Source organism: Syngnathus acus, chromosome 11 (assembly GCF_901709675.1).
Source record: "Syngnathus acus chromosome 11, fSynAcu1.2, whole genome shotgun sequence".
NCBI classification, from domain to species: Eukaryota; Metazoa; Chordata; class Actinopteri; order Syngnathiformes; family Syngnathidae; genus Syngnathus; species Syngnathus acus.
Window position 1 is genome coordinate 5,274,417 of NC_051096.1, and position 24,955 is coordinate 5,299,371.

General features: G+C 40.2%; 1 protein-coding gene across 3 annotated transcripts in view; it reads right to left on the reverse strand.

Annotated features, from left to right (window-relative positions):
- Positions 1-24,955, reverse strand: part of LOC119129956 (ephrin type-A receptor 7-like) — a 78,501-nt gene that overhangs the window by 9,623 nt on the left and 43,923 nt on the right. Inside the window, exons 4-10 of one of the 3 annotated variants that reach the window (XM_037263383.1) lie at positions 19,302-19,457; positions 15,968-16,297; positions 9,342-9,466; positions 7,871-8,153; positions 7,052-7,160; positions 4,732-4,857; positions 2,430-2,485 (exon numbers count right to left, since the gene is read on the reverse strand). In XM_037263383.1, the coding sequence (XP_037119278.1) occupies positions 2,430-2,485; positions 4,732-4,857; positions 7,052-7,160; positions 7,871-8,153; positions 9,342-9,466; positions 15,968-16,297; positions 19,302-19,457 (1,185 nt within the window). Of the gene's footprint in view, positions 1-2,429; positions 2,486-4,731; positions 4,861-7,051; positions 7,161-7,870; positions 8,154-9,341; positions 9,467-15,967; positions 16,298-19,301; positions 19,458-24,955 lie in introns of all 3 variants that reach the window. The other 2 variants (XM_037263382.1, XM_037263384.1) reach the window with 2 other exon arrangements.

Below are 24,955 nucleotides of genomic sequence, written 5' to 3' on the forward strand. Positions count from 1 at the left end.
TAGACAAATCACAGACAGGGACCCTCAAGCAGCCTTTTTGTCTTTCCACTCGCCTCAAAATGTTATCTAACCAACACACACGTCATTTGGAAAATGAAACATAATCTTCAATTGAAACGAGGACAAAATGGACGTCAGCAGAAAAGTCCTCCAAACAAAACCCTCATAACATTAAGATATTTTAATAAAAAGCCAAAATTGGAGTGATTATAAGCATCCATTTTCACCTTCTGTTGAAAATCCAAACAAGTAATCACATGCAATCACCTCGGATAATTTCACTCAAGGACCTCAACAGAGCTGCTGTGAACTTAATGAGACAACTAAACATTTTTGCAGATAATTGAAGCAGTCCTATTGAACCCAAACTGTTTCTCCACCCTAAATAAACCCCCAAACATCAACCTATTTTCACAGCCAGACTCTTGTTTTCCTTTATCAAGTGCCAGTTGTGTTTACCAAGCACTAACAACTAGCAAATCAAGTGGCCAGCACGCAGCCAATAACCATTAACCGGCAGAAAGCGGCTCTCAATTAGATGACCTTTGTTACCGCACGTTAAAGATAATGTTCCAGGAAAAGGCCAGGTAGTTTCCAAAACGCTGGACAGGAGCTTTGAAATGTGATTACAGCTTTGGATCGACCTGAGGGATCCTATACCGGTGGCCTCATAACGGCTTATTGATCCAGTCGCACTCGCATACATGCTTGTGTGCGCGCTGACAAATCAAGCTTGGTTGCTTATTAGAAAGTAAAGGAAAACCCTTTCAATTTAAAGCAAAAGATGAGATCGAAGGCTCCTCTCTTGTCAAATTGGGTTTTCAAACACGAGGGTAGCTTAAAGGGGATGCCGGCGGCCGTGTGGCCCATAAAACATAAGCCCGGGAATGGCTGGGAACCTTCAGCGACGTAGCCTCGACATGCTTCATCGCGTCCTTGGCTGATTAGTCTCAGGGTTAACTGTGTCACTGCCAGAAGCGACGGCTGTTTAAGTCCTGAATATACGTAAGACCGCAAATATTTATAACGATTTATTCAGAACCAAAAAATCCAGAGTGAACATGAAACCCAATTAATCCAGAATTTTTTTGTCTTTACTATAATTTTCTTTCCACAAGAACAATTTTTGTTGATTAATTTGGTGCATTTACCAAAATGCTCAGATGCTCACTCGCAAATCATTTCAGCCACCACGGGAGCACCCAAGCCCAGCACTGGCAAGAGAACATGAAAGCAATCAGGTGGGGCAGAGCTGCCATTTTTTAGCCCGGCTCCGTCAGAACCATCTGAATGGGCACATCTGTGGGCACGGTTTGATTCAAATTGTTACAAGTTGGACCTAATTCACATTGCACACAGCGATGGTGCAAGCCAACGGACCACCAGGGGCCAATGGCTGTCCTAGACAAAAAAAAAAAAGCCAAAATCCAATAGGATTATCATATCTTGCTATCTCCATTCTATTTTCCCAATGATTTCCCCTGATGCTTTTCCTTTCTGTTACTCTTGCATTTTTCTTCCCCCATGCAATCACTTTGAACAATATCTAAATCTGGTTTATTAAAGTAGATTGCAGATGAGTACTGATTCTGCACTTGCTTTGTGGGTCACTAACAAAAAATCCTGGCAATTAACCCGCATTCACATTAGCCGTGTCCCAATACTTTTGCATAGTAATTACGATTAAATGCAATTGCATGATTATCAAAACTTTCATCTTGCAATGCAGCCCGCTCGGAAATTGCCTCATGTGAATTCAATGTGTGCGTGCTGGCTAAAGCGAACAGAAATACATCTTAGAGCCTTATTTATGTGTGTGTCCATGTTCTCCATAAAAGAAAGATTTTTTTTTTTTGAAAAGCAGGCCAAATGTGTGCATGTGCGTCAGCTTCTGGCGTGTCTTTGTTTGGGCAGATTTAATTCCCAGCCGCATGGCTTTGGCTCATTATTCATCAAGCACAGTTCTCTGAAACCCCTCCTGAGGGCTCGGCATGCTGGGAGATTAAATAACGCAAATGAGCATGCACACACGTACTACATTTACAAAACTGTGCGCACGCAAATGGAAAACTCTAAGCACACAATTACCACTTAAGCAAAGCTTTGCCATGCACACACACACACAAACAGGAAGAGATATGTCAGACTACCCCCATTCAGTCACTGTCCAGAAAAAAAAAAAAGCCTACTGGGAACTAAGTGAGAAAGGATTTACCAAAAAAAAAATATATACAACAGCTTGTTTTGGAATCACAATTTCTCACTTTTGACTTCCCCTTCTTTCTATCACATTCTGCTATGCACTTCACCCAATCTGTCCCATCAAAGTTAAACTAAGCATGCAGAGTTAGAATGAAGAATTTAACACCATTGCACTCAAGGCCTTCGTGTGGAACACAGAAGAGCGGAAAAGTACAAGCGCCACTTACACTGGAAGTAAAGTTCCTCGTCTCCTTCTTGAGAGGCTTTGCTGTAGCCGCATTGTCTAAAAAAAACAAAACAAAAAAACATCAGAGTTCCATCCCAGTCGGGAGACACAAACAAACACCAGACGCTGTTTATCTTGCAGTCGTTTACGTGGAATGTGCAATAACTGTGAGATGAGGGAGAGAAAAGATGAGAGCTTCCACTGCCGTGATGGAAGATACAGAAGAGTCATTCGGAAAGGCCCCCCCGTGATGCAATGGAACTGATTTGCAAGAGATGGATCTGAGGCTGAATGAGTGGAAATTCTGCTTGATTTGACTGAGCAAGTCACACAGCGACCCAAGCGGAATAAATACACTATTGTTGAACACACACTTGAGATTATGCATCCTGCACAACTCCTTCGCCACTAGCAACATTTATTTATTCTGACTGGCTGTCCTCTTTGGCTTGGAGGGAAATTTAAACTTGTCTTAACCTTAGCACACACAAAAAAACAGATTAAAAAGTGATGAGCAGACATTCTGGTTCTTGGATTAAAAAATGGCAGGCAAAAATTGTAAACCTTCAGTAGGTTACAGTCTTGTAAGTAACAACATGCTTAGAAATATATAAGCAAAATGTATTCCACAAAATAGTCACGCATTTTATAGCACTCAGAGTTTGGGGTTTATATAACAGATCAACAGAGTTTTATCGATGCAATCATTCCATGCATTGACAGGGATCATAATTGTGTCAGGTAACCACATTTCATGGAACAACAAAGTGGAAAGGGAGCATAAATCAATGGAGGGTAAAAATTAAACAGACCCAGCAGAGTTGTTAAAAAGAGGATCCTTGAGGCTAAAAAAAAACATGACAAGGATTGTCCCATAAAATGCTTGCCATCATTTTATGTTTAGTAGCGATCGTTTTATTTAAAGAAAAAAAAAAAAAGTAGGAAGAGAAATAAAAGATTCATCTATTATATAAGTTTAAAAATAAGTTCTTATGAAATTAATCAAACAACTTTGGCAAAGTATGACTTTAAATGATATTGAGAAAATATAAAGAAAATGACTGTACAGTTTTTTGTGGCTTCAGCAATAAAATATTTCCCAGAATCCATTTCACACTGCATAAAATCATGTTGAGCTGCGGATTTATTAAAGGGTTTTTATTTGTTTGTCAGCCTTTTTTTTGGTCAAAATATTGCTTCATGTGTAACCAGTCTTTGGTACAAAGGTTAGGGACCGCTGTGCATTTTTAAGAGATGTCAATGTTTCCTTTTTTTTTTTTTTTTTGCGTCCCTGTGTGAGTGTTCTCGTGGGGAGACGTGATCGAGGATGAGGCTGACACATCCCTCAGCCTGTGTAACAGCGGGGTCTGAGACAAGGTCAAGGCCCTGTCTGTCAAAACACAAGCAGCAGACACATGCAACAGAGATCCTCGGGGCACAAGCGACCACACAAGGGAGGCTAGACAAGAATTGATAGACAAGGGAGCGCACTAAAGGCGGAACGAGACAGAAGCGAGGATGGAGGGCATAATGGGACGAAGAAAAACAAGATCAGAGAGACGTCGACGGGTTCGAGGCGGAGGAACATATCGGTGAGTAAAAACTCGGGATGTTCAATGTCGCTGTTTTTTCCCCAGTGCGACTTGATTCTTGAGTAAAACGATACCACTAGTACTTTTTGATACAGAAAATGTCGTTTTAAAGAAAACTATATTGACAAAAGTATTGGGACACTTGTCCATTATTGCGCCAGGAACTGGAAATACAATAAAATAAATATGAGTTGGGAGCTTTGAGAGTTTTCACTTGACTTTGGACAATGTTGTTGTATTTTTGTTTTTGCGACACAGCCAATGGGGGAAAAAAAAAAAGCCTTAAATGTCATACAGGATTTTGCTAATTAGCATGGAAAATCAAATACGCAATGTGAGGAGACAAGACAACTGAGCTCGGCAGGAAGGAAAGAGGGAAGAGTGTGTATCATCACAGCTTGAATCCTTTTCCATCAAGTCTTTTCAAAGAAACAATGTGATTTAAAAAAAAGGAGTGCTTCCATTTTGGATATAATTTCAAACAGTCACTTTTTAAGTGCATTTCATAACACGATCCGAGATTATAAAAAAGGATGTGGGCCAAAGAGCTTGACGAAAAGAGGACGGTATTTCTTATTTGCATTTTATTTATGTGAGCAAAGCAAAAGAAAGCACTCAGGGATAAATGCAATGGCAGGAGGACTGAAGGGAACTCAAAAAAAGGAAGATTTAGAGGATGGGAGGGTAGTGGGGGATGCATGCCAAGTGTACCTGGGCATCAGCTGTGTGAAGGGAGGAAGAGGAGAGAGAAGAGGAGGAGGAGGAGGAAGAGTGGAGAAGGATGTCGAGAGCAGCACCACGCTAGCAGGAGTTACATTGGAGGAGCTTGAGCAGACGCTGCTGGGAAGAAGACAAGGGGATGAGGCAGGGGAGGGGAGGGGAGGGAGGGGCTCTTTTCAGTACTTTGAAAGGCTGGCAAAGCAAAACATTTGGACTCATTAATTCCGCTTCAAATTTAAATATTGTCACTGCTGGCAAGAATATAAAATTGTCATTGATCCTTATTTTGATGACAACATCTTTTTATCTAATGGGGGGGGAGAAGAAAAAGAAATACTCCCACATGAATGGGAGATAAATATGCTTTCCAACTCAGTTCATTACTTTGCCAACTCTGTCGCCATTATCTCAGCAAACTAATAAGAATAAATACTTGATATATTTAACGACTACTGGTGCAATGCAAAATTATAATGTATTGAGTTGATAAATATGATTTCATTTGAGCAGTTGCATCATGTTACATTGTCTTTTTTGGTGCCTGACCAATCAGAAGCAGTCAGGATCTTACAGCAAAAAGATTCGGGAAAATCATCAAGAGTACTACAGCAAATATTTGCATTGCCAGAATTGAAACCCAGCAAAATCAAAAAAGTGCCACCAAAATGTCCGCCATTTTTTTTTTTGCACAGCTGTGGACCCAGATGAAAACAAGTCACGCTTTCCAATCTCTGTTGGTATCTCTCGATACCTTGACCCAGCAGACATCCACCCACTCAATCACAATCATACACTGCCGTGTGACCACTGAAGGGGAAGCCATCCCTTTCAATGCCCAGTCAAGGCTGAGCTTCCTGGAGAATGTCCGGTCAATGCCCTCCAACATTGGCTCTATCAAACTTTGTCAGGCACCAGTGTGTGTGTGATTGCTTGTGTGTGTGTGACCAAGATGGATTGTCAGAGAAGAAACTACAAAATGTCCCGTCGCATAACCAAGACGAAGCAAACATCCTTTAAGATTTTCAAGGTGAGAAGCTTTTTGCCTCTGATGTAGCTTTGATGGGCGCCGCGACACCATTATCATCATCATCATCTGGCGTCCGAGTCTTTTTTGTGCGAGCGCGGCGACTCATTTGCATGTTTGCCAGTCAGCAAGCAGATCGCTACATCAGAGACCCTCCAGCCGTGTCTTCAAACCAGCTTTCTTTGCAAACACAAGAGCCTGATAATTGAGGCATCAAGCCATTCCCGCTCCTTGTCTTCACACAAAACCCAAGGAGCAAGATAATGGTGCTGCTGTGATGAACAATGGAGAGCTCTTCTTTATGCAATGCGGTGGAAAAGAAATGGAGGAGGGAGGGGGGGGGGAGTAAGCATTATTACTCAATAAGCGGAATATTTTGCCAGTCCTCAAAGCAACAACCTGTAAATGGCAGATTGTCATCTATTTTGTCCATTGGCGCTCAAGCATTCACGTGAGGCTTTGCATGGTTTTTGCACACGTCTGTCAAGCCCGTCCAGTGAATTCCTTTGTCTGCGTGTGTGTGTGTGTGTGTGTGTGTGTGTGAGAGAGAGCGATACACAGAGTAAGAGATATCGACAGCACCAGTCTGTTGGTTGTCGCGACTGACTAGAGCTCATTTCAACACCCGCTTGACCCCATCATTGTGCCTTCAACATTTGTCTCAAGTCGGGTCCAGTGCGAGCAATATCATTTTTTTTTTTTTTATGGCATATTTGACACTTGCCAACTCTCACCGGCATCAGTCACATGGGCAGTATCTAATACGATCTGATGGTATACTGCCCAAGATTAGAATCTTCACAAAAAAGCAAGGATTATCAGTTTTTATGTCAAATATTAGCATGAACCTACAATAAATAATAAATCAATAAAATAAGAAATAAATATCATTAAAAATAAATCAATATAATTAAGAATAAAGAATTATAATTAAAAATAAATAAAACAGCCTTTCTGTGACTCTAACAGTCCCTCTGTATCTCTTCTACTTCCATCCCGAAAATATATATTTGATTCAAACTAAAAAAAAAAAAAATACTCATCATATGGTTCTATTGCATCATTTTGAATGTGCTATTTACAGACGCTTCAATAGAAGGAATCCTTTTCTTTTCGGATTAGCGTAATCTGGATTACACACATTGAGTCGATGAGCCATTGTTTGTTGATGTCAAATGCAGGTTTGTGTGTCGTTTTTTTTTTTCCAGAGTGACAGAACACAAGGATGTGCTGTGTATGGAGAATTAATAATCCTGTGTATGTGTGCGTCTCTCTAAGGCGATTTACCTCCTCCAGATGTGCAGTCCGACTCCCATCGACAGAAGCATGACAAGTGCCGCCACGGACACGACGGCGATAATCACCACGGGACTTTGTTCACTGGATGCCAGCGCCACTGGAAAACATATTGAAATAAATTGTTGATAAAAAAAAAAAAATGCTTCATTTGCCGTGTAGTATGTTCAAATCTGTCTGCCTTGAAAAAGTTTCTGAGGTCATCACTTCTCAGCTCGCCCGCGGCAAGACGAGACATCATCCAGAAAGTTACTGCGAAACAAAGACCTCTCTTGCGAAACGCAAAAAAAGGTCAACTCCTTTTTCTTCCGAACAGTCTATTTGGCCCAAAATAAAAAAAGAACAAATGAGCCATGCTCGATTTGGTCTTTGGACCTCACGTAGGAGATGCCGGATGCTCGGAGCAGCTTTTAGCTAAATTTGCCCTTGCGTATAAAGCGACGCCGCACAGCACTAAAAATCCCATAGCTGAATATAAAAACGCTTGTTTCCATTAGAAGTTAAAGGCAGAAAGCACACACGCAGAGTCCAAACGACACTCTGAGGTGTTATCAAAGACAAACTGTTTCACAGCTCACCGATAAAATGTGGAATCTTCACACATTATCGCAAACACTGTCACATTGCTGACTCTCTCTAACTCAAGCTGCACGCCTCATTGTTTAGGCTGGCCGCGTGCCCGCATCCCCCTCCCGGGCCGCATCTTAAGTCACCGGCTGCCTGGAGGCGCTCGCTTGAGAAGCGTGAGCGAGGAGAAAGAGAACAGGACAAGGCCGAGCGGCCGGGAGGAGGTGTTAAAAGACGACTCACACTCTCCCAACGTCTGCAGTTCCAGGGGAGCGCTGTAGGCTCCGTAGTCGATGGGAGAAGGTGAGGATGAGGAGGAGGAGGAAGACGAAGAGGAGGAGGGGTAAGCGGAGGAGGAAGATGAGGAGACGGAGGATGAGAGAGGGGAGGAGGACAGTGAGGAGGAGGGTGGCGGTGTGGTGAAGGGGCGAATGAGGAAGACATAGGTGGTGCCGGCTTTCAGGTTGTTGACGCTGATCCGTGTGGCGGATGTCTTCACAGTAGAATAACTTTGATCCTTTTGCTCCTGTGGAGACAGAACATGCAATTAGAGAAGGCAATAAATAGATTGAAGTCGTCACACGGCACATTTTGTCAGACTTTCGAAAAGTTGCAAAAGTGACGAGAATCCAGGTACGATTTATTTACTTTGTGTCAACGGTATTGTCACTCCAAATTTAATTGCTTCTGGAAAATAAAATAGAGCACCAAAAAAATATCACTTTTTTATTACGTATTAACGTATTTTTTTTAAAAAATGCATACATTTTTACAATTTACAACAAAAAAATTACAGAATAAACTAAACACATACGTTTCTATTTATATGCATTGCAATCTAAATGAATCAGTAGGCTAGAATAATGAAAACTATTGACTGTGTTTGTGAAGCAAAAGCGCACTAATTAAGATCATTCCGAGAAGCATCGTCAACAAAATATTCAAAACTACAAAAACAAACTATGCTCTCATTAGATTTTGCAGGTGCAATTAATGCGTCCTCCGAGTCCATGTTGTTGACGCGTCTCACGTCACACAAACAACCATTACCGTAATTGCTTTATTACGACTTTCCCGTTTTTATCCCGAACAGAAAACCAAATGAGAAAGAAAACTGAAGCTAAATTCTTCATACGAAGCGGAAAAAAATCGCTTCACGTAATTTATTATGTTGAAACATAAGTGGGAGCAAATGTTTAGCAGTATTTTTGGCCCCCGGGTGTAACGCAACGCCTTAATAAGAGAAGAAAAATGATATCACATCTTCTAAGCGATGGCATTTTTAAAAACCACTTCTACAGGCTTTGTCACTGTGTAATTGTATTGCCTTTTCATTTCATGGCTTTGCAACAATGTTGCTGCCTGACTCAGTCATTTTCCAGCCACTCTTGCGTTTATCTCCACCCCCCCCTCTCTAGTAAGCCATGTCATCTTCTCCTAATCTGTTCCCCGTGTTTTCTAACTTGTCCTCGACTTCTGGCATCTCAATCTTAACAAATCCTCACAGTCTTATAATGTCTTTACTTTTTTTTTTTTTGACTGTCTGACCCTGCCCACACACTTGGAAACATATTTTGAAAAAATATGGCAAAGCATACAGAAGAGGAGGAGGTGTGAAAAGGGTTGTGCAAGCGTGACAGACCAAACTAAAAACGTAGTGTTGCGGGATTAAAACGATGGTTGTGCTGCAGTTTTTTTTTTTTACTGTATTTACCTTCTCATAATATTTGACTTCATACTCGGTCCGGCTTCGATTTGGGGATAAAGGTTGCCTCCACACCAACGTGATACTTTTTTCCTCAATCTTCTCAGCTCGGAGATCACTGATCAGAGATGAAGCTACACAAAGAGAGGGAAGAATAGAAATTCAGTTTTGAATTGGAGAACTCCGGTCGCCTTCTTCACATACAAAACTTTGAAACGCTTTATATTTGTCAAGGACATTAGAAAGATTTTTTTTTTTTTTTTTCTTCTGCAGTTACAGCATGACAGCGGAACAAAGATCTTTTTTTTTTCCACCAGCTCCTTTCAAAAAACGGCTATTGATTTATTCATCAGCCCCGACAGTATTTTCAGTTCATTTTTGAAAAGAAGAAAAAAAAAACGTTTTATATTTAAGGACAGATGGGAGAGTCCAGCAATATTCGACTTTAGGGAGAAGGAAGAAAAGGAAAGAAGCAGGACAGCAGTAATGGATTAGTCATTCAGGAGACCTTGTAACCATGTGTGTGTGTGTGTGTGTGTGTTGGGGGACAGAGCCACGTTGAGACTGACAATAGATCAATGGCGGTATGGATTGACTGACAAGTTGGCATCGACATAAGACTAAAGGATGGAGAGTCTCCCAAATTCAAACAGCCATTTTTTTTTCCTCTCAGAGTCCTTCAATCAATCTAACCACAATAACTTTTTCTGACTCAAGCCATGAGAGGCAAGAAATTTATCCAGAGATTGTTTCCAAATTTCAAAAAAGCTCTTAAAATTGTCTTTGGTATTGGATTGACTTTTTGTTGAATCTATTTGTTGCTTTTTTTTTTCCTCCACTGTCCTTTCCAGTGCTCCAATGCAGTAACCTTAAAAGTAAACTGGCCTTCTTTTTTGCTGCTGTCCTTTTTCCCCCCACTCATTTTTTTTCACCTGACCTTTAACCGGCATTTCATCTATTTTGTTGATGGCAACCGCCGCACTTCAATATGTTGGAGCTGTCACTCACTCAAGAGACAAATGCTTCACATCCGCAACCAGAAATCATCCAAAGATAAATTATCCTCCCCTTTATATGATTAGAGATAAGAGTCGGTTGAGGCCACAAATAAGACAAAAAAATTATCTTTTTTAATAAAAAAAATGTTACAAGAAGAATTATTGCACTTTGAGATTTTCGCAATTATATTCAATAATCTGGATAAATTCAAACAACCCATTCAAAATGTCCAAAAAAGATTTTCACGATAAAACCAGCGGACAAAGACGAACTAAACTCTCGAGACTAACCAGCGAGCAAAACCTCATCTTATAACGCTAAATCAAAACGGTCGAGTAAATCTACACCTCACCTTTAACTGCAGACTGTTGTTTGCACTTCTTTGCTTGCTTTGTGCTGAATTATGCATAAGACTGGTGCTTGCCCCCAAACCCCAGAACACATTAGAACTCAATCTCAGCACCAGAGAACACATTTGGATGATTTTGCTATAGATGTGCACCCACAATCACCTGCCTGCTCAAAATATGGAGTCTCTCGCCACTGTGGACAAAAGCCTTGCAGGGTTTAAAGTGTCGCTCGCCATTTCTGACACAAGGTAAATGCAAATTGAGTCATTAAAGCAGTTTTACTTCCTTTAATTATGAACCCTAGTTACGCAACACGCTTGCACAGGAACGCAGCTGGTTTTAACTTTGCCTTCCGTAGAGTGTGACTGAAAAGCTTGTTTCCTGAAAGACTCTTATGAATTTCAATTCAAAGCTGCTTCATGATGCACAGGCCTCTCATTATGCAGACACTGGGGGGGGGGGCTCCAGCTCGGGACTCTATGGCAGGTAGAGCCATGAATTGGCACAAAATGGCAGCTGCTGCTTTCGGCTTTTGCAGCCGGGGCGAACAAAGGCGAGAGGTTGCACAACTGGCATTGGGTGTTTTATTATCAAAGGAGACAGACGGCGAAATCTTCCCTACAGCGCCCAGACATTGCAGATTTCTGAATCCACTTTTACCTTGCATATCATTTCATCTTCTCATTTACCGCACATATATGCATCAATTCATCTCAGGGATTTTCACAGTTTGGTCTTCGGCTGAGATAGATCTTGTCAGGAACGGATTTCATTTCACCGCCTATACAGCAAGTGCAACTTTACATGCACCGACACAACGAGCCACTGGATGCATATTGAAGAGACAAAATGGACGCAGTAGTCCAGATAGATTGAGGTAATAAAGACAGGCCTATCTGTAAGGGATGTTTTATGTTGAGGGTTAACTGAAAAGCAAGAAAGTCATTCCCACCGGGCGAAAGCCCCACTGGCTCCTACCTTAGTTAAACGGATGGCGCAACAATTTATGTGAGTGACAGTGGGGAAGTGGGAACGTTTAGTTCTTTAGATTTGGCACTCCCTGGAGATTTTTTGCTTGGACGAGCATTTCTAGCGAGTCCAAAATTCAAGTTGATTGTGCATTTGGGATGCGCGATTAGTTTATTTCGCAATAAACTTTTAAGGAGACATCACTGGCTTATTAGCTTTGACATCATCGACGGTAAATGCGGATCAAAAAAAGTTACAACTGATGGTAAAATTCATTTTTTAATTCATTATCCATTTGAAGCCATTTTTTTTTTACTTCATGGATTTTCACGACCTCATTATTTCTCGTAAAAAAGAAAGTCAGGCTTATCAAAATTCAACAACCTCCATGTTTTAAATATACACCTTTATTCTATTCTTAAAATAATAATACAAAAATGTTCCGCAGCAGAGAAGGAGGGCACAGAGGCGAGCTGATAGAAATCTTCAGTGGTTATTATTGTTCATATCAGTATCTCAAAAAAAAAAAAGAAGGGAGGGAGGATATTAAAAACACACACGCTTGCACACACCTACACTTATTTTGGATGAGTCTATCAGTGAAAGGGAGAGCCAGGAAAGAAGAGACGTCTGGCCGTCTTTTGGTCTAAATTACAGGATTTCGTTTTAGATCTGCACGGGGTGTCTCTGATTGGCTTTGTGTGTGTAAAGGAAAGAGGGTGTCTATTAGTGCGACAAGGAAAAAGTGAGTCTCGGTGACGGCCTAATTAAAAGTGTCAGTCAGTGGGCGGGTGGCCGGGAGCAGGACGACAAACGAGCGAGTAAGACAAAGAGTCGCTTGCCAGATGATCATGATGATGACAAAGATCGATTTTAATTTGTAATGACAGCTTCAAAAAAAAAAAAAAAGATTCATTTTGAGGCTGTTTGGCTAAGTATTGTTGTCATGGCAACTCACAACCACAACAAATAACCATTCCAAATATTACGGGCAGCGTTAAAGTACTACGTTTATACGAGGGCTCTTCACACATTATTCAAATTCAGATATTTGGTTTGTGTACTTCAAAAACTTTTTTTTTTTTTTGCTGTGAATAGTTATGCCCTTGTCTGTCGCCTTTCCGTGCAGCTTCCTTTCTGATCATTAGTCTCACCATCACCTTGTCAGACTTGGCCTTTCCCCAAGTGTCTGTCAATCATTTCCTTGCCTCCGACCTCTTTTAATGATCACTGATGATTCATATTGTGGTTTTCAATGAAGCCCTTTGAGCATTTGTCTTTAATGTAGTCTAGGTCATATTTTGGGACATTTATTTCCAACCAGTCTGTATTATTCATTCGTGTATTATATTCATGTATTATTTTCAAGTACGTATTATTTATTTATGTATATTTTCATTTTAGATCACCAGCTTACATTGAAATCTAATATCCAAAGCGCACATGGCTTAAGATCCAATGCCTCTTCATAGACTCCAATTATAGGCCAAGAGGTAGGCAATTAAAATTCCCATCACAGAGTGACAAAGCATCTTAAGTGGCTGTGCTATAGTCCTGAAAAGTAGCTTGATGACTCTATTCATTTAGTGCCTGCTGAAGCCTCACCTTCCCATCACTTCTAATTAAGGAGGCAAAAAAGGATTCAAATGCCTCCATGCAGAATGTTCAAGGCGGGGGATGAGTGGAGAAAAGGTAGAGAGGTGTGAAAGTGGATGGTGTGTGTGGTGGGGGGGGGGGCTATTGGGAACTTGCTAAAGAAAAGCAAAGTTGTGTTTATTGACAGCAGACTAGCTGTCCTTCAAAGAAAGAAGCAAATATTCCAAAATCCAAAAAGCAGGGAATACAGACACATTATTACATGCAAACTCATAAATATTCATTTGGACATGAACTCACACATCAATTGCAGTTTGGAGGGGGGGGGGGGGGAAATAATGTTGAATTGGAGTCACAATCAGCTCCATCGCCTATTTTAGATTAAATTAGATTGAGATTGGCAGAACTGTTAACGAGCGGAGCACATCCGCCTCGCACTTGCAGAACTGGAAATTCTGGCCTTCCTCTGTGTGGAGCTTATATCTTCTCACTTTGCATTTCCTCCTCCACATTCTAAAAAAAAAATGCTCTTTGACTGAGCTTTACTATTCGAATCAGAGGCTAAATTCAAAACAAATTCACTGGATGAAGTTCCCTTTTGTCTCGACTCTCCTCAAGCACCACCGACAGCACGACACGTAATCAGACAAAGCTCGCTATTGTCCGCACGGCCATCCCGGGGCCTCAGCGCTAACTCCTTCTCCTTGAGTCCATTTCCGTCTGCACCTCGAAGGCATTCTGCTCACATTGCTCTACCACTCACCTTCTCCTCAACTTCTACATTCAAGCGCTCCCTCTTCCCCTCCGCCTTTATTCCTTCGTCTTTCGGGCCCGTGTAACTCCGCGGGGACCAGCCATCTAAGCAGAGCCGGTAATCCTCTCAGGATATTGAAATGCCAATCCTTCCTCCTCCCTGACCCACCCCATCACTACAGCCATCCTGCATCCCTCTCTACTTCTCTGCCTCAGCTAAAGGGCTTTGGAAGTACCACCAGGGGCCGAGACATTCAACCCGTGTGTGTTTTCCATCACACATACACACACATAAAAAAGCTGGACAAGCCAGGGGAAGATACCATAGCGTCCTATCGCGCTTGCACATACAGAGATGGTGCACGAACCGATGCACAGAGTTCATGGCATGCAAGATGGGAGCGGCAAACACATGAAAAATGCTGTCACGCACAAATGGAGAGTGCAGATGCACGTACACGGCTACACACAAAATCCAAAGCGAGATAAGGAGCCGTGGGTAATTCTGATCCCCCCCCCACTATTTATCCACCCCATGCTCCATCTACTCACGCAACCCCTGCTATGTTTCTATCCCCAACCTCCAATTTATCCATCCATCCAAATATGCAGAACTCCCCCCGCCCCCCGTGCCCCCAATGGCTTGGGGGTAGGGGGTGTGTGTGTAAAAAATAAAATCCATCTGTTTGGGAGCAATCCACTGCTCCTTGACAAATCTGCAAACATTATTTTTATATCATTGCTGTCATTGCGTCTTCCAAAAGAAATTCAAGGGAAGCCATCTTGCTCAAGATACAAAACATGTTTTTTAAAATATTTAAAAATTATATAAAATATTTTATATATATTATTAAATAAATACTCATTTAAAAATATTTGATTTACGCACAATCGTGTATCCATTTTCCAAGCCCAAGTCAGTCTCTAAATTCTTTGGCCTCTCTAAAATGTTCCCCAGCAAGCAGATATAAAGTATACACTCCAGGCTAATGAACTTATCGTGTCCAGACAACCAGACAAGGCACGTTTGGTGCAGATAGCGAGAGAGATGCAAAAGATTGAGGGTAGAAAATATTAAAGTGAACGGTAATAGCATGAGTCACGTTGAATGTACTTGCAAAACAAAAGCGACTTTTAAGTGGGCACATTTTTCCATATTTGAGATTGAATACACAAGTCAAAGTTAGTTAATAAATAATAAATAAATAGGATGGATAAGAGATTGTGAAACGTGAATTCTAATGACATTTGGTATTTAAAAATGTGCTTTTATTTAATGGTTGTGAAGAGGCAGTCAGAAATAAAAGTGGACTGCAACTTTTCAAGGTTGTAGAGAAGGATGAAAACTTTTGATTTATTTCCCTTATAATTGGTGAGTTTTAGTTTTGCCATTCAGTAAATGCTTATTCATCTGGTATTGTCCTTTATTGTAGGAGGATTTTTTTTTTATGACAGAAATTTCTGAAGCTTGATGATAAGCGGGGATAATTACCGTTGTGATCTCACATTGATGTATCTGCCAAGTTTAACATGACATTTGACACATAGGGAATAAAATGTGAGCCGGGTTTAGTCGACAGAACAGCACACTGGCTGCTTTCATCTCATCATCCAATTTGACCAACATGTCACCCTTCTGTATGAAGCCCATTGCTTTTCGCTAAATTCAAATTAAAGCACTAAACAAACAAAAACAAGTCATTTCTCATTGTTTTTCTATCATCCGCTCCCTCGCGGTGCATCAACCGCTCGCAATTTTCTAATTAGATTGCCAATCTTCGAAGAATTTCGATTTTGTTTGCGCGATGGATTTGCATATAAATCAGCATTTCCGAAAACAAAAAAGGAGACCTGCACGTTTGATGGGAAAATACATATGTGCGTTTGCGCACTTCTCAAAGGCCTACCTTGTTTTCATCCATCCATCATCTAAATCAAAATGCATTTTTAATAATAACCATGACTCACCAGGCAAGTTTGTTGACACGTTGATCTGTGAGTAGAACCTTTTGTTCGGTAGAAGCTCTGACACTCCGTTCAAAGCCTCCACAGTGAATGTGTAGTTAGTGTTGGGAAGGAGATTGACCACAGTCACCGTTCTCTCCGTTAGTCCGACCTGCTGAGGCACAAAACCAATGCTGGCCCCGCAGGGCTCGCATTGCCTGCCGCCGCAGTGTCGGCAACCCAAGTTGTAGGTCAGATCCACCCTGCCACCTGTGTCGGATGGCGCGGCCCAATCTAAGATGAGAGTGGACTGCTTCATGGTGTAGACCAAGTCTCTCGGAGGTGAGGGGGGTCCTAAAAGACAAGGAAATGCATTTTAGTTTATTTCATTATACCGGATCATCTCTAAAAAAATATATACCGTATTTTCCGCACTATAAGGCGCACCTTCAATGAATGGCCCATTTTAAAACTTTGTCCATATATAAGGCACACCGGATTATAAGGCGCATAGAATAAATAACTCAACGTTGCTCAAACGCAATCACAATATAGTAACACTCGAAATAGTGAAAACAATAATATATCAATAACGCAACATTGCTCAAACGTTAATATCACACAACACACAAAATAAACATGTAAAGCTTACTTTAATAAATTAGTCTTCATCCACGAATCCATATTGGTCCATATATAAGGCGCACTGGATTATAAGGCGCACTATCCGCTTTTGAGAAAATTGGAGGTTTTTAGGTGCGCCTTATAGTGCGGAAAATACGGTATATATATATATAAAAATCTATTTCATTTTTATTTTTTTAATTTTTTAATAATTTAATTTAATTCATATATCCCATTCCGGCAATACAATTTTAGCTTACATTTTTATCCTTGGCAGGGATCCTGTCCATTAAGACTTCAACGTGTACGTGCAGGGCTTTTGCACGTCATTTTAAACCCCGGAGTACTTATAAATACAATAAAGTGCAGGTCAGCTGACTGAATTTAATCCTCATAGTGTCTTGACTGACCTGCGCATGTATTTTCTGGCCGTCCTGGCAGACAAAGAGCTCAAGAGAGACGATGTCCATTAAAGCCTATGCATTTTAAATGTCAATGTGTGTGCCCTGCGTGATGAATAAGTAAAGTGCGTGAGCAAACATCACAAGCCGCAGCTGTCCCCTCACTCCACTGGACCGGCGGTGCTGAGAACGAAATTACGTAAGATCAGAAGAGCATTAATGTGCGTCCACGTACATTTGGTGTAATCTCAGCTGGGACTGAAGAACTTTCCTCGTCTCTGCTTTGCACTTCAAAACCGGAGCGCTCACGACTAAAAAACATAACCCGCTCCCTGAATTCATATCTCCTGCTTTTGTACACTCTCCATCTGAAGCAAACGTTCTTTTAATGTTAATTCTTTTCTTTTAATCATTCACTCCAAGTCAAAACACTTCTGTCGGTATCAAACAATCAATTTGCAGAGGAATAAGTTGTCAAATATTATTCAAGTATTTGTCTTCAAATATTTTGCATTTCTTTCAAGGATTTATCAGAGCGCTTCACTTATAAATTTAAAGCAACATGTACAAACATTTTCTAACAATTCCTATCCAGTTTATTCCCTCCTATTATTTATTTCATTCCAGATTCATAAAAACACTCTTCCTCTTCCTCCCTTTTTTTCTCCACCCATGTGGAGGATTAGCCAAATCTTGGGGATGATCATAATTACCGAATCAATTGTGTAATTAATGTGGTCATTAGGCTGCTATAAACATTATCGCACGCGGATCGGAGAGCTCAGCAATCAATATTGTAATTAAAGCACACCATAAAAGCCAGTATGACCACACGCTCGTGAATCTGCGTGCACACACGAGTGATTGTGAATACCTAACATGTACACACAGACCTAGTGACCTGGTGGTTTTAGTGCCCTGAGTACTCCCAAGATATACAACCCATTATTTTGCCATCTAATTACTAAGCTGTTCTCTATGCGCGAATCAATACGGCTCCCCTGTATGGTCTTTGTACTATTGGCCCTGTAATGCATCTTTATTGAAGAGTTGTGATATTTGGCATGCAGGAAGAGGTGGGGGTGGGGGGGGGGGGGTGAGGGATGAATTGATAATTCGCAGACAGTGGGGATGAGATTGTAGCGCGCGGCGCTTGTTGCTCGAGGACAGAGGGGAAGAAATTTCGGTTTGACAGAAGGATGAAGAATAGGGTGGCAATATGTGCCTGTATGAAATGGATGAGGCGGCGGAGGGAAGAGGAAATGAGAAGCGACAAAGAAGAGCAGTGACTGGTGGCGATGAGTTAAAGGGGACCTATTATGCTCATTTCAAGCGCTCGCGCGCCCTCGTTTTTCTTTCTTTTTTTTTTAATTCCGACTATAATTATTTGGAGGTCAAAGCTGCAAGGAGCAGACCTCTGACAAGGCCTGCAGCACAATATTATCAATATAAAAAAAATAAAAATGAAATCAAAAATAAAAATGAAAATTTAAATATATTTTACACACAATAAAAATATGATCAGACCATGTTGCAATAAAAGTCTTATATATCAGATATACATTTTTAAAAACAATAAAAGGTGAAGCCTGCTCAATTTTGCTGTACTTTGTAGCCACTTAAACTCACTGACAGCACTGAAGCAGAAAAAGACCCAAAGCAGTTTCTTTTACTTGGATTGAGCTCATTATTTGAAGATGTTCAATGAGGGGAAAAAAACATAATGGCCTTTCCTTTAAGAAGTCAGACTGCATTGAGGTGCTCCTTTGAAATGACTTTGACATCATGCTAATATCAGCGAATGGATGTGGAGAGGATGTAATGGATCAAAATATAGAAAATGTCTCATGGGTTTATTTTACATGACATGTGAACCTAATTTCAAAAGACATAAAATGAGTGAGGAATATCAGTGAGCGGAAAGAATAAAATGTTAAATATAGACAAAAGTGGTCACGCTGGAGAGAGCGAGAGAGAGAAGATGTGGTTAGGAGGTTCAAATTTGTTACAGTTGACCTTGAAATACAAAATCAGTTTTTTCTCTCTCCGGGGGAGCATCAACAACTAAATCATATTAAATGAGGAATGGCTTTAGCTGTTTGCTCCACATCCTTGATATCATTGTATGGCTAAATCTGCACAAAATGAAACCAGCCTGAAAAAAAATGTAATAAAGAAATAAGATGTATGTTGGGGTCACTGGGGGCCAAACATTTCACATTAGTTTTATGGGGAAAAAAAAAGACAGGAGTGCAGAAGGTGAAGGTTGAGGATGAAAAGATGAAAAAGGAAGAGTGGGAGGAATGATCAGAAGATGATGATGATGTCATTACGTGTGCATGGTGAGGAGGGGGAATCCAGCGGAGTTCTGAAGTGGTCCTCTTTGCACACGCACGCCACTGAGCCGTCATCCTCCGAAATACTGTTTGCAGGGCACGGGAAGCACTCCTGCTGTCTGGAGGACATCTTGTATGATCCAGGGGGACATGCTGCAAGATACACAACAACAACAGATAAGGCCAGGGAATTTTATTTTAGTTTATGTATTTTTGCTTGACAGCTGATTCTTTCAAAAGTGCCTTTTAAGACAATTATATTGATTTGAGAAATGATCACACTGATGAAATTTGACAGAAACAATTTGCACATCAGGCGTGATCAGTGGTTGTCACAAATAGCATCAAAGACACTTGGAATAAATAAATAAAATAAATTAAAAATAAAAACAATAAATTAAAAAATGTAAAAGAATAAAAAATTTAAAAAAAGAAAGAAAAAAGGACCAAAGAAACAGAGAAATAAAGTAAGCAACATGTGCCAGCCCCCAATTTTCAAAAGCCTCCAACTCCATTTTTGGGTGTTGTTTGCAGCCGCCCGACTCCATTTGCAAGACGTTTGAAGTATCTGCAACATTCCCAAGTGCAAGTACTGCACTTGAGGGAGCCGCTACAAAAAAGGTGGGAATATGTTTGAGGGCGATAAGCACTTCTGACCTTACATGCGAGTACACTACACGCCATGCAAGAAGAAGCTTAATGAAGCTCAATGCACGCGTGACAAGACGGCTTCACATAAACACACGGCGAATAAAAAAAATGGCTATTTGGCACTCGGGGCTATACGCTTTCATTTTCCACTTGCCATGCCTTTGGAGCAGGTGATAATGGGTGTGAAATCAGGATGCCAGCTCCTGTTCAATACTCTGATCTCTCTTCTGAGACTTTATTATAAACAATGTGGAATGCATTAGCAGCTTCTTCTCCACTCTGCTTTGCATTCCAGCTCTCTTCACATTCCATTGTCTCCCATCAAAAACACATTAGGTGTACTTCTTCCAGGGTTAACACTTTCGGCTTGAACCAAGTTTAATATTCAAGCTGTCGACGGGAGTAAATGTTTCAAAAGAAGAAATCACGACACCAACCCCAAAAAATACTTCTCACTTATTCCCAGAAAAATAAAATCTGGAAATAAAATAGTTCTCACTTATTTCCAGAAAAACAAAAGCTGGAAATAAGTGCAAAAATAGTTCTCACTTATTTTTACAGATAAATAAAATCTGGAAATAGGTGAGAAAATAGTTCTCACTTTTTTTCAGAAAAATAAAATCTGGAAATAGTTCTCATTTTTCTTCCAGAAAAATAAAGTCTAGAAATAAGTGAGAAATAGTTCTTTTTTTTTCCAGAAAAATAAAATCTGGAAATAAGTGAGAAAATAGTTCTCATTTTTGCCAGATTTTTTTTTTATATTTCTTTTTTAACCAGACAAACATATCGTATGGAATCCTGTCTTATAGGATGTTGTTTGCCCATAGTTTGTTTTTCCTCTCCCAACAATAACGTTCTTCACAGCCGCAAAAGTGAACACTGTGTAAATTAAGTCGAACCTGTCCAAAGCTATCCTGCAGGCTATGTTCTCTTATGAGCGCTACATAAATATGTCGGGGCTTCTGGGATCATCACAAATCCTGCTGTTACGCTCAAAATTACTCCCGGAATGCTCGAGAAAAGCTTCGGCGTCGAACGAGTGCAAAAAGGCATGGCTCAGGTGGTGGAGTTGCTGTCCAACAATTGGAAATTTGACTCCCGCAGCAGTTTCAATCCTGCTGAAGGATTACTTTGTAAAAAATAGCTCGGGGAACCGTCAAGGTCAAACAAGGTTACAAGCACATGGATGTTAATAAATAATTGAACAGGATATGAAATTCATAATTAGGGTCTATGACGCTATAAAATATGGCGCCGATCCATTATAAATCTGAAATATACGTTACAGACTGCAATAAAAAAGAAAACAAGTCAAGGCGAGAGCTTTTGAGATTCCAAGGTTGTATGTGATTTATTTACAGTGAACACACAGCGCTACAATAAAATTCGCTCTGTCTTTTTTGCACAACTAGAAAAAAGAGGCTTGAACAAAAGCCCGTGATTGATTCGATATTCATCCGCCGATGTGAGATTGGTAATCGTGTTTTTCTTTACTCCATATAAGAACCTTGTAATTGACTTTTTAATGTTTGTCATTACACAGCAGTGAAAAGCTTTCAGCTAAACAATACAGAGAGACGATTGGGATCTACTCTACATTCTTCCTACACCACCAATACCAAGAGAGTAAACAGCAAGTCAGAATTAACCACAACACAATTATTTTTCTTTTTTGCCGTATGTCAGCAAGATGGCTGCATTTACAACTTATCTCCGCAATTCAATGGACAAGCTGTAAATTTCACCGTGCCACACAGAAGATGGGTTTTAATAATAGAAAGGGGAAGGGGGGGGCGAGCAATATGAGCAGTTTGGATAACAAAGGAGGCTGCTTCTATACGCTGCCAATCATCTCCCGCACTGAGGGGGTCATTGGCACGGTCAATGGTCGTGTCAGTCAAAATGGGCCTTTATGGAATCTCAAAAACCGCTCGTATCATTACAAGACCTACTGTTAATCCTTTATTTACCTTTCATAGTTTTAAATAGTGTCCCTATTAAATGGAAATGGGATTTTAGGGGGGGGGGGGGGGGAGACAGAAGGAGAGATATGCCAGGACATCTGGCAAACCGACTGATCAATTTGTCTAATGTGTCGACTGGGAGACTCGATTAAATGGAACATGGCGGTACGTGTAAATATTCAGATCTCTTCGGCTAAAGATTCCAAAGTGGGGGCGACGTGGCTGGAGACCAACTGCTGCGAGGGAGAAACACAGACGCACCGACAGATGCACGCGTCTGAGACGCTGGGCTACGTACTGTGCAAAGAGAGGACAATAAACAGCGAGGGGAAAATGGACTCCTTCAGTTTGACAGATAGACAGAGTCAGACTACTGATAAGTAAACACGCGGCGCATACAGATGAGAGCCACTGAAAGAAACGACCGTTTGAGCTGACAGCCAGCGAGACTGAGGTCTTCTATAGTGGGAATATAAGAGACTGTGGCATGGCCTGTCATGTAGAAATGCTTTAAAGCCAGAGGGAAGTGAGGATGTGTTCACACTTTTAATTTCATTCTCTGGAGCTTCGCTAAAGCTCATTTTGCATTTTGGATTGCTTGCACGGATATACGTAGTTGGCTTTGTTGATGCAATCGCCAAGTCCTCAAGCAGATTCTTTTTTTTATTTTAATTTATTATGAATTTATTAATTTTTATTTATTATAATTTATTTGTTTTATTTTGAATATAAATATAAATATAAATATAAATATAAAGAAAGAAAGAAAGAAAGAAAGAAAGAAAGAAAGAAAGAAAGAAAGAAAGAAAGAAAGAAAGAAAGAAAGAAAGAAAGAAAGAAAGAAAGAAAGAAAGAAAGAAAGAAAAATATAAATATAAATATAAATATAAATATAAAGAAAGAAAGAAAGAAAGAAAGAAAGAAAGAAAGAAAGAAAGAAAGAAAGAAAGAAAGAAAGAAAGAAAGAAAGAAAGAAAGAAAGAAAGAAATGAATAAATGAATAAATAAAGAAATTTTTAGACTGTCACTTCATATTTTTCTGACCAAAAAACTGGAAACCCGACAAGATGGCAGTTCATAAAACCACATTACATATTACGACTTTAAAAGTCTAAGGTCACGGGACACCGTTTTCCTGAGCCCACAAAATACTTTTTGCCTTTGAGAGAAAAAATCAATTTCCCTTTCTATTTCCCCCCGCTGCAATTAACCTTAAACATGAACATGAATAAATCACAAAGCACTTAACACAATAAATGTGAGCCCCGCTGATTGCCCACAAAAATTAATATTAATCACAATGAAAGAGGTCTGCGTCACAAACTCTCATAGAGACGCAAACATCTTTTCAGGTCTTGTAGGGCACATCAAAAACAATACAAATTAAATTACACTGTCATCGTATCACTTAACATTGATTTGAAATGTCAGGCTGTTTGGTTTTATGATGATAAAAAGGCAGAGGTGTGAGAGAGCTAATGGCGTGAAGGGGAGATACAAGCGAGGCAGGATATGATTCCAGCAGGTGGAAATTAATAATTCACAGCGCTTTAATTCACATCAATGCCCTTCGTGAGCCTGATGCTGATTCCGATGCTAATTCTTTCAGCAGGTAGGCAGCTCTAAGTTGTGCAAAATGAATACTCATTACGCTGAAGGTCTCTTTTGCATTGACACTGACACACACACATGCGTACACACACAGGTCCTCCGTGTCAGACAAGCAGGAGGTTCGGGAAGGAATGACTGATCCATTTAAGTCTTGCAAGCTAGGGCAGATTATGATTAAAGATGTGAAATGATGGGGTTGTTATTATGCCTGCTTTGGGATTCTGCTCTGATTTTCACCAAGAATAAAGAATAAAAAAGGTCAATCTTTTAGTCCCGACTTTATGGAACACACTTTATCATGTAAGGATAAATCTATATCCAACGTGGAAATGAAGTCAACCAGACATTTCTGATAATAAAACAGCAATCCTGCTCAGTAAATAACATGATCCAATTTTATTTTAGTAGTCTGAGATTAAGTGCTGTTAAAAAATATATTAAAAAAATAAAAATATATAATATAATATAATATAATTTAAAAAAATGAAAATCACCCTCTTGGTGTGCCTTTTCAAGACGGCAATTGTGATCATGTGTCTCGCCGCATATGACCAAGTCTGAATTAGGGGATAAATCCCAACTATTAACTGGGAAGTAAAAGGCTCATTGGCAACAACGTCCACTCAGTGCCTTACAATGTAATCGGGGAGCTCAAGCTTCGAGCTGTGCGCCATTCAGCTCAAAGCTTTGCTTTATCATTTCATTCTGCTCTGGTTACGGCAGACTGACATCACACGGAGAGAGCACGGGAGGATAACTGGGAGTATTAATGTCAGCTGTGCTGTGTTTGAGTTTTACACTGGAGACACTTCTAATTCGGCTGACGCATAGAATGGAACACGTAACACATTACAACATGACATTACCGGCGTAGTGATATCACAAAATTGACAACTTCTGTTACATCACTGTACTAAACTGCCATGACTCTTCAATCCATCAAGCATAATGGAAAAGTGTAAAATGGAACCAATCCAAACACAATAAATAAAACATCCGTATATAAATTTGAACTACAACTTGTTCCTATTCGCAAATGTATACCACAATAAACCCTAATTATAAACAGAGTTGAATTCATTACTAAAGACAACATGAAAACATAATTGCTTCATAAACAGCAGTTTTTAAAAAGAGCTTCTTAATTGGATCTCATTAAATTGCCCAGGTGCTAATGTTGCAGCCAATGAGAACTTCATTTGGCAAATCACCAAGACGATAACACAATCACAACATCTGCACTTTATGAAAAAGACTCACGTCGCTTGGGACAGGAAGTGCTGCATATACAAAAGACACCAAACACACAAAAGTCAATCAGGGACTGTTGACAGAGCTTTGTCTTCTATTTGTCCTACGTTGTCATCTTCCCCTCCACTGCTCCACTCCATCTAATCTTCACCTTCCTTCCTTTTTATTTTATTT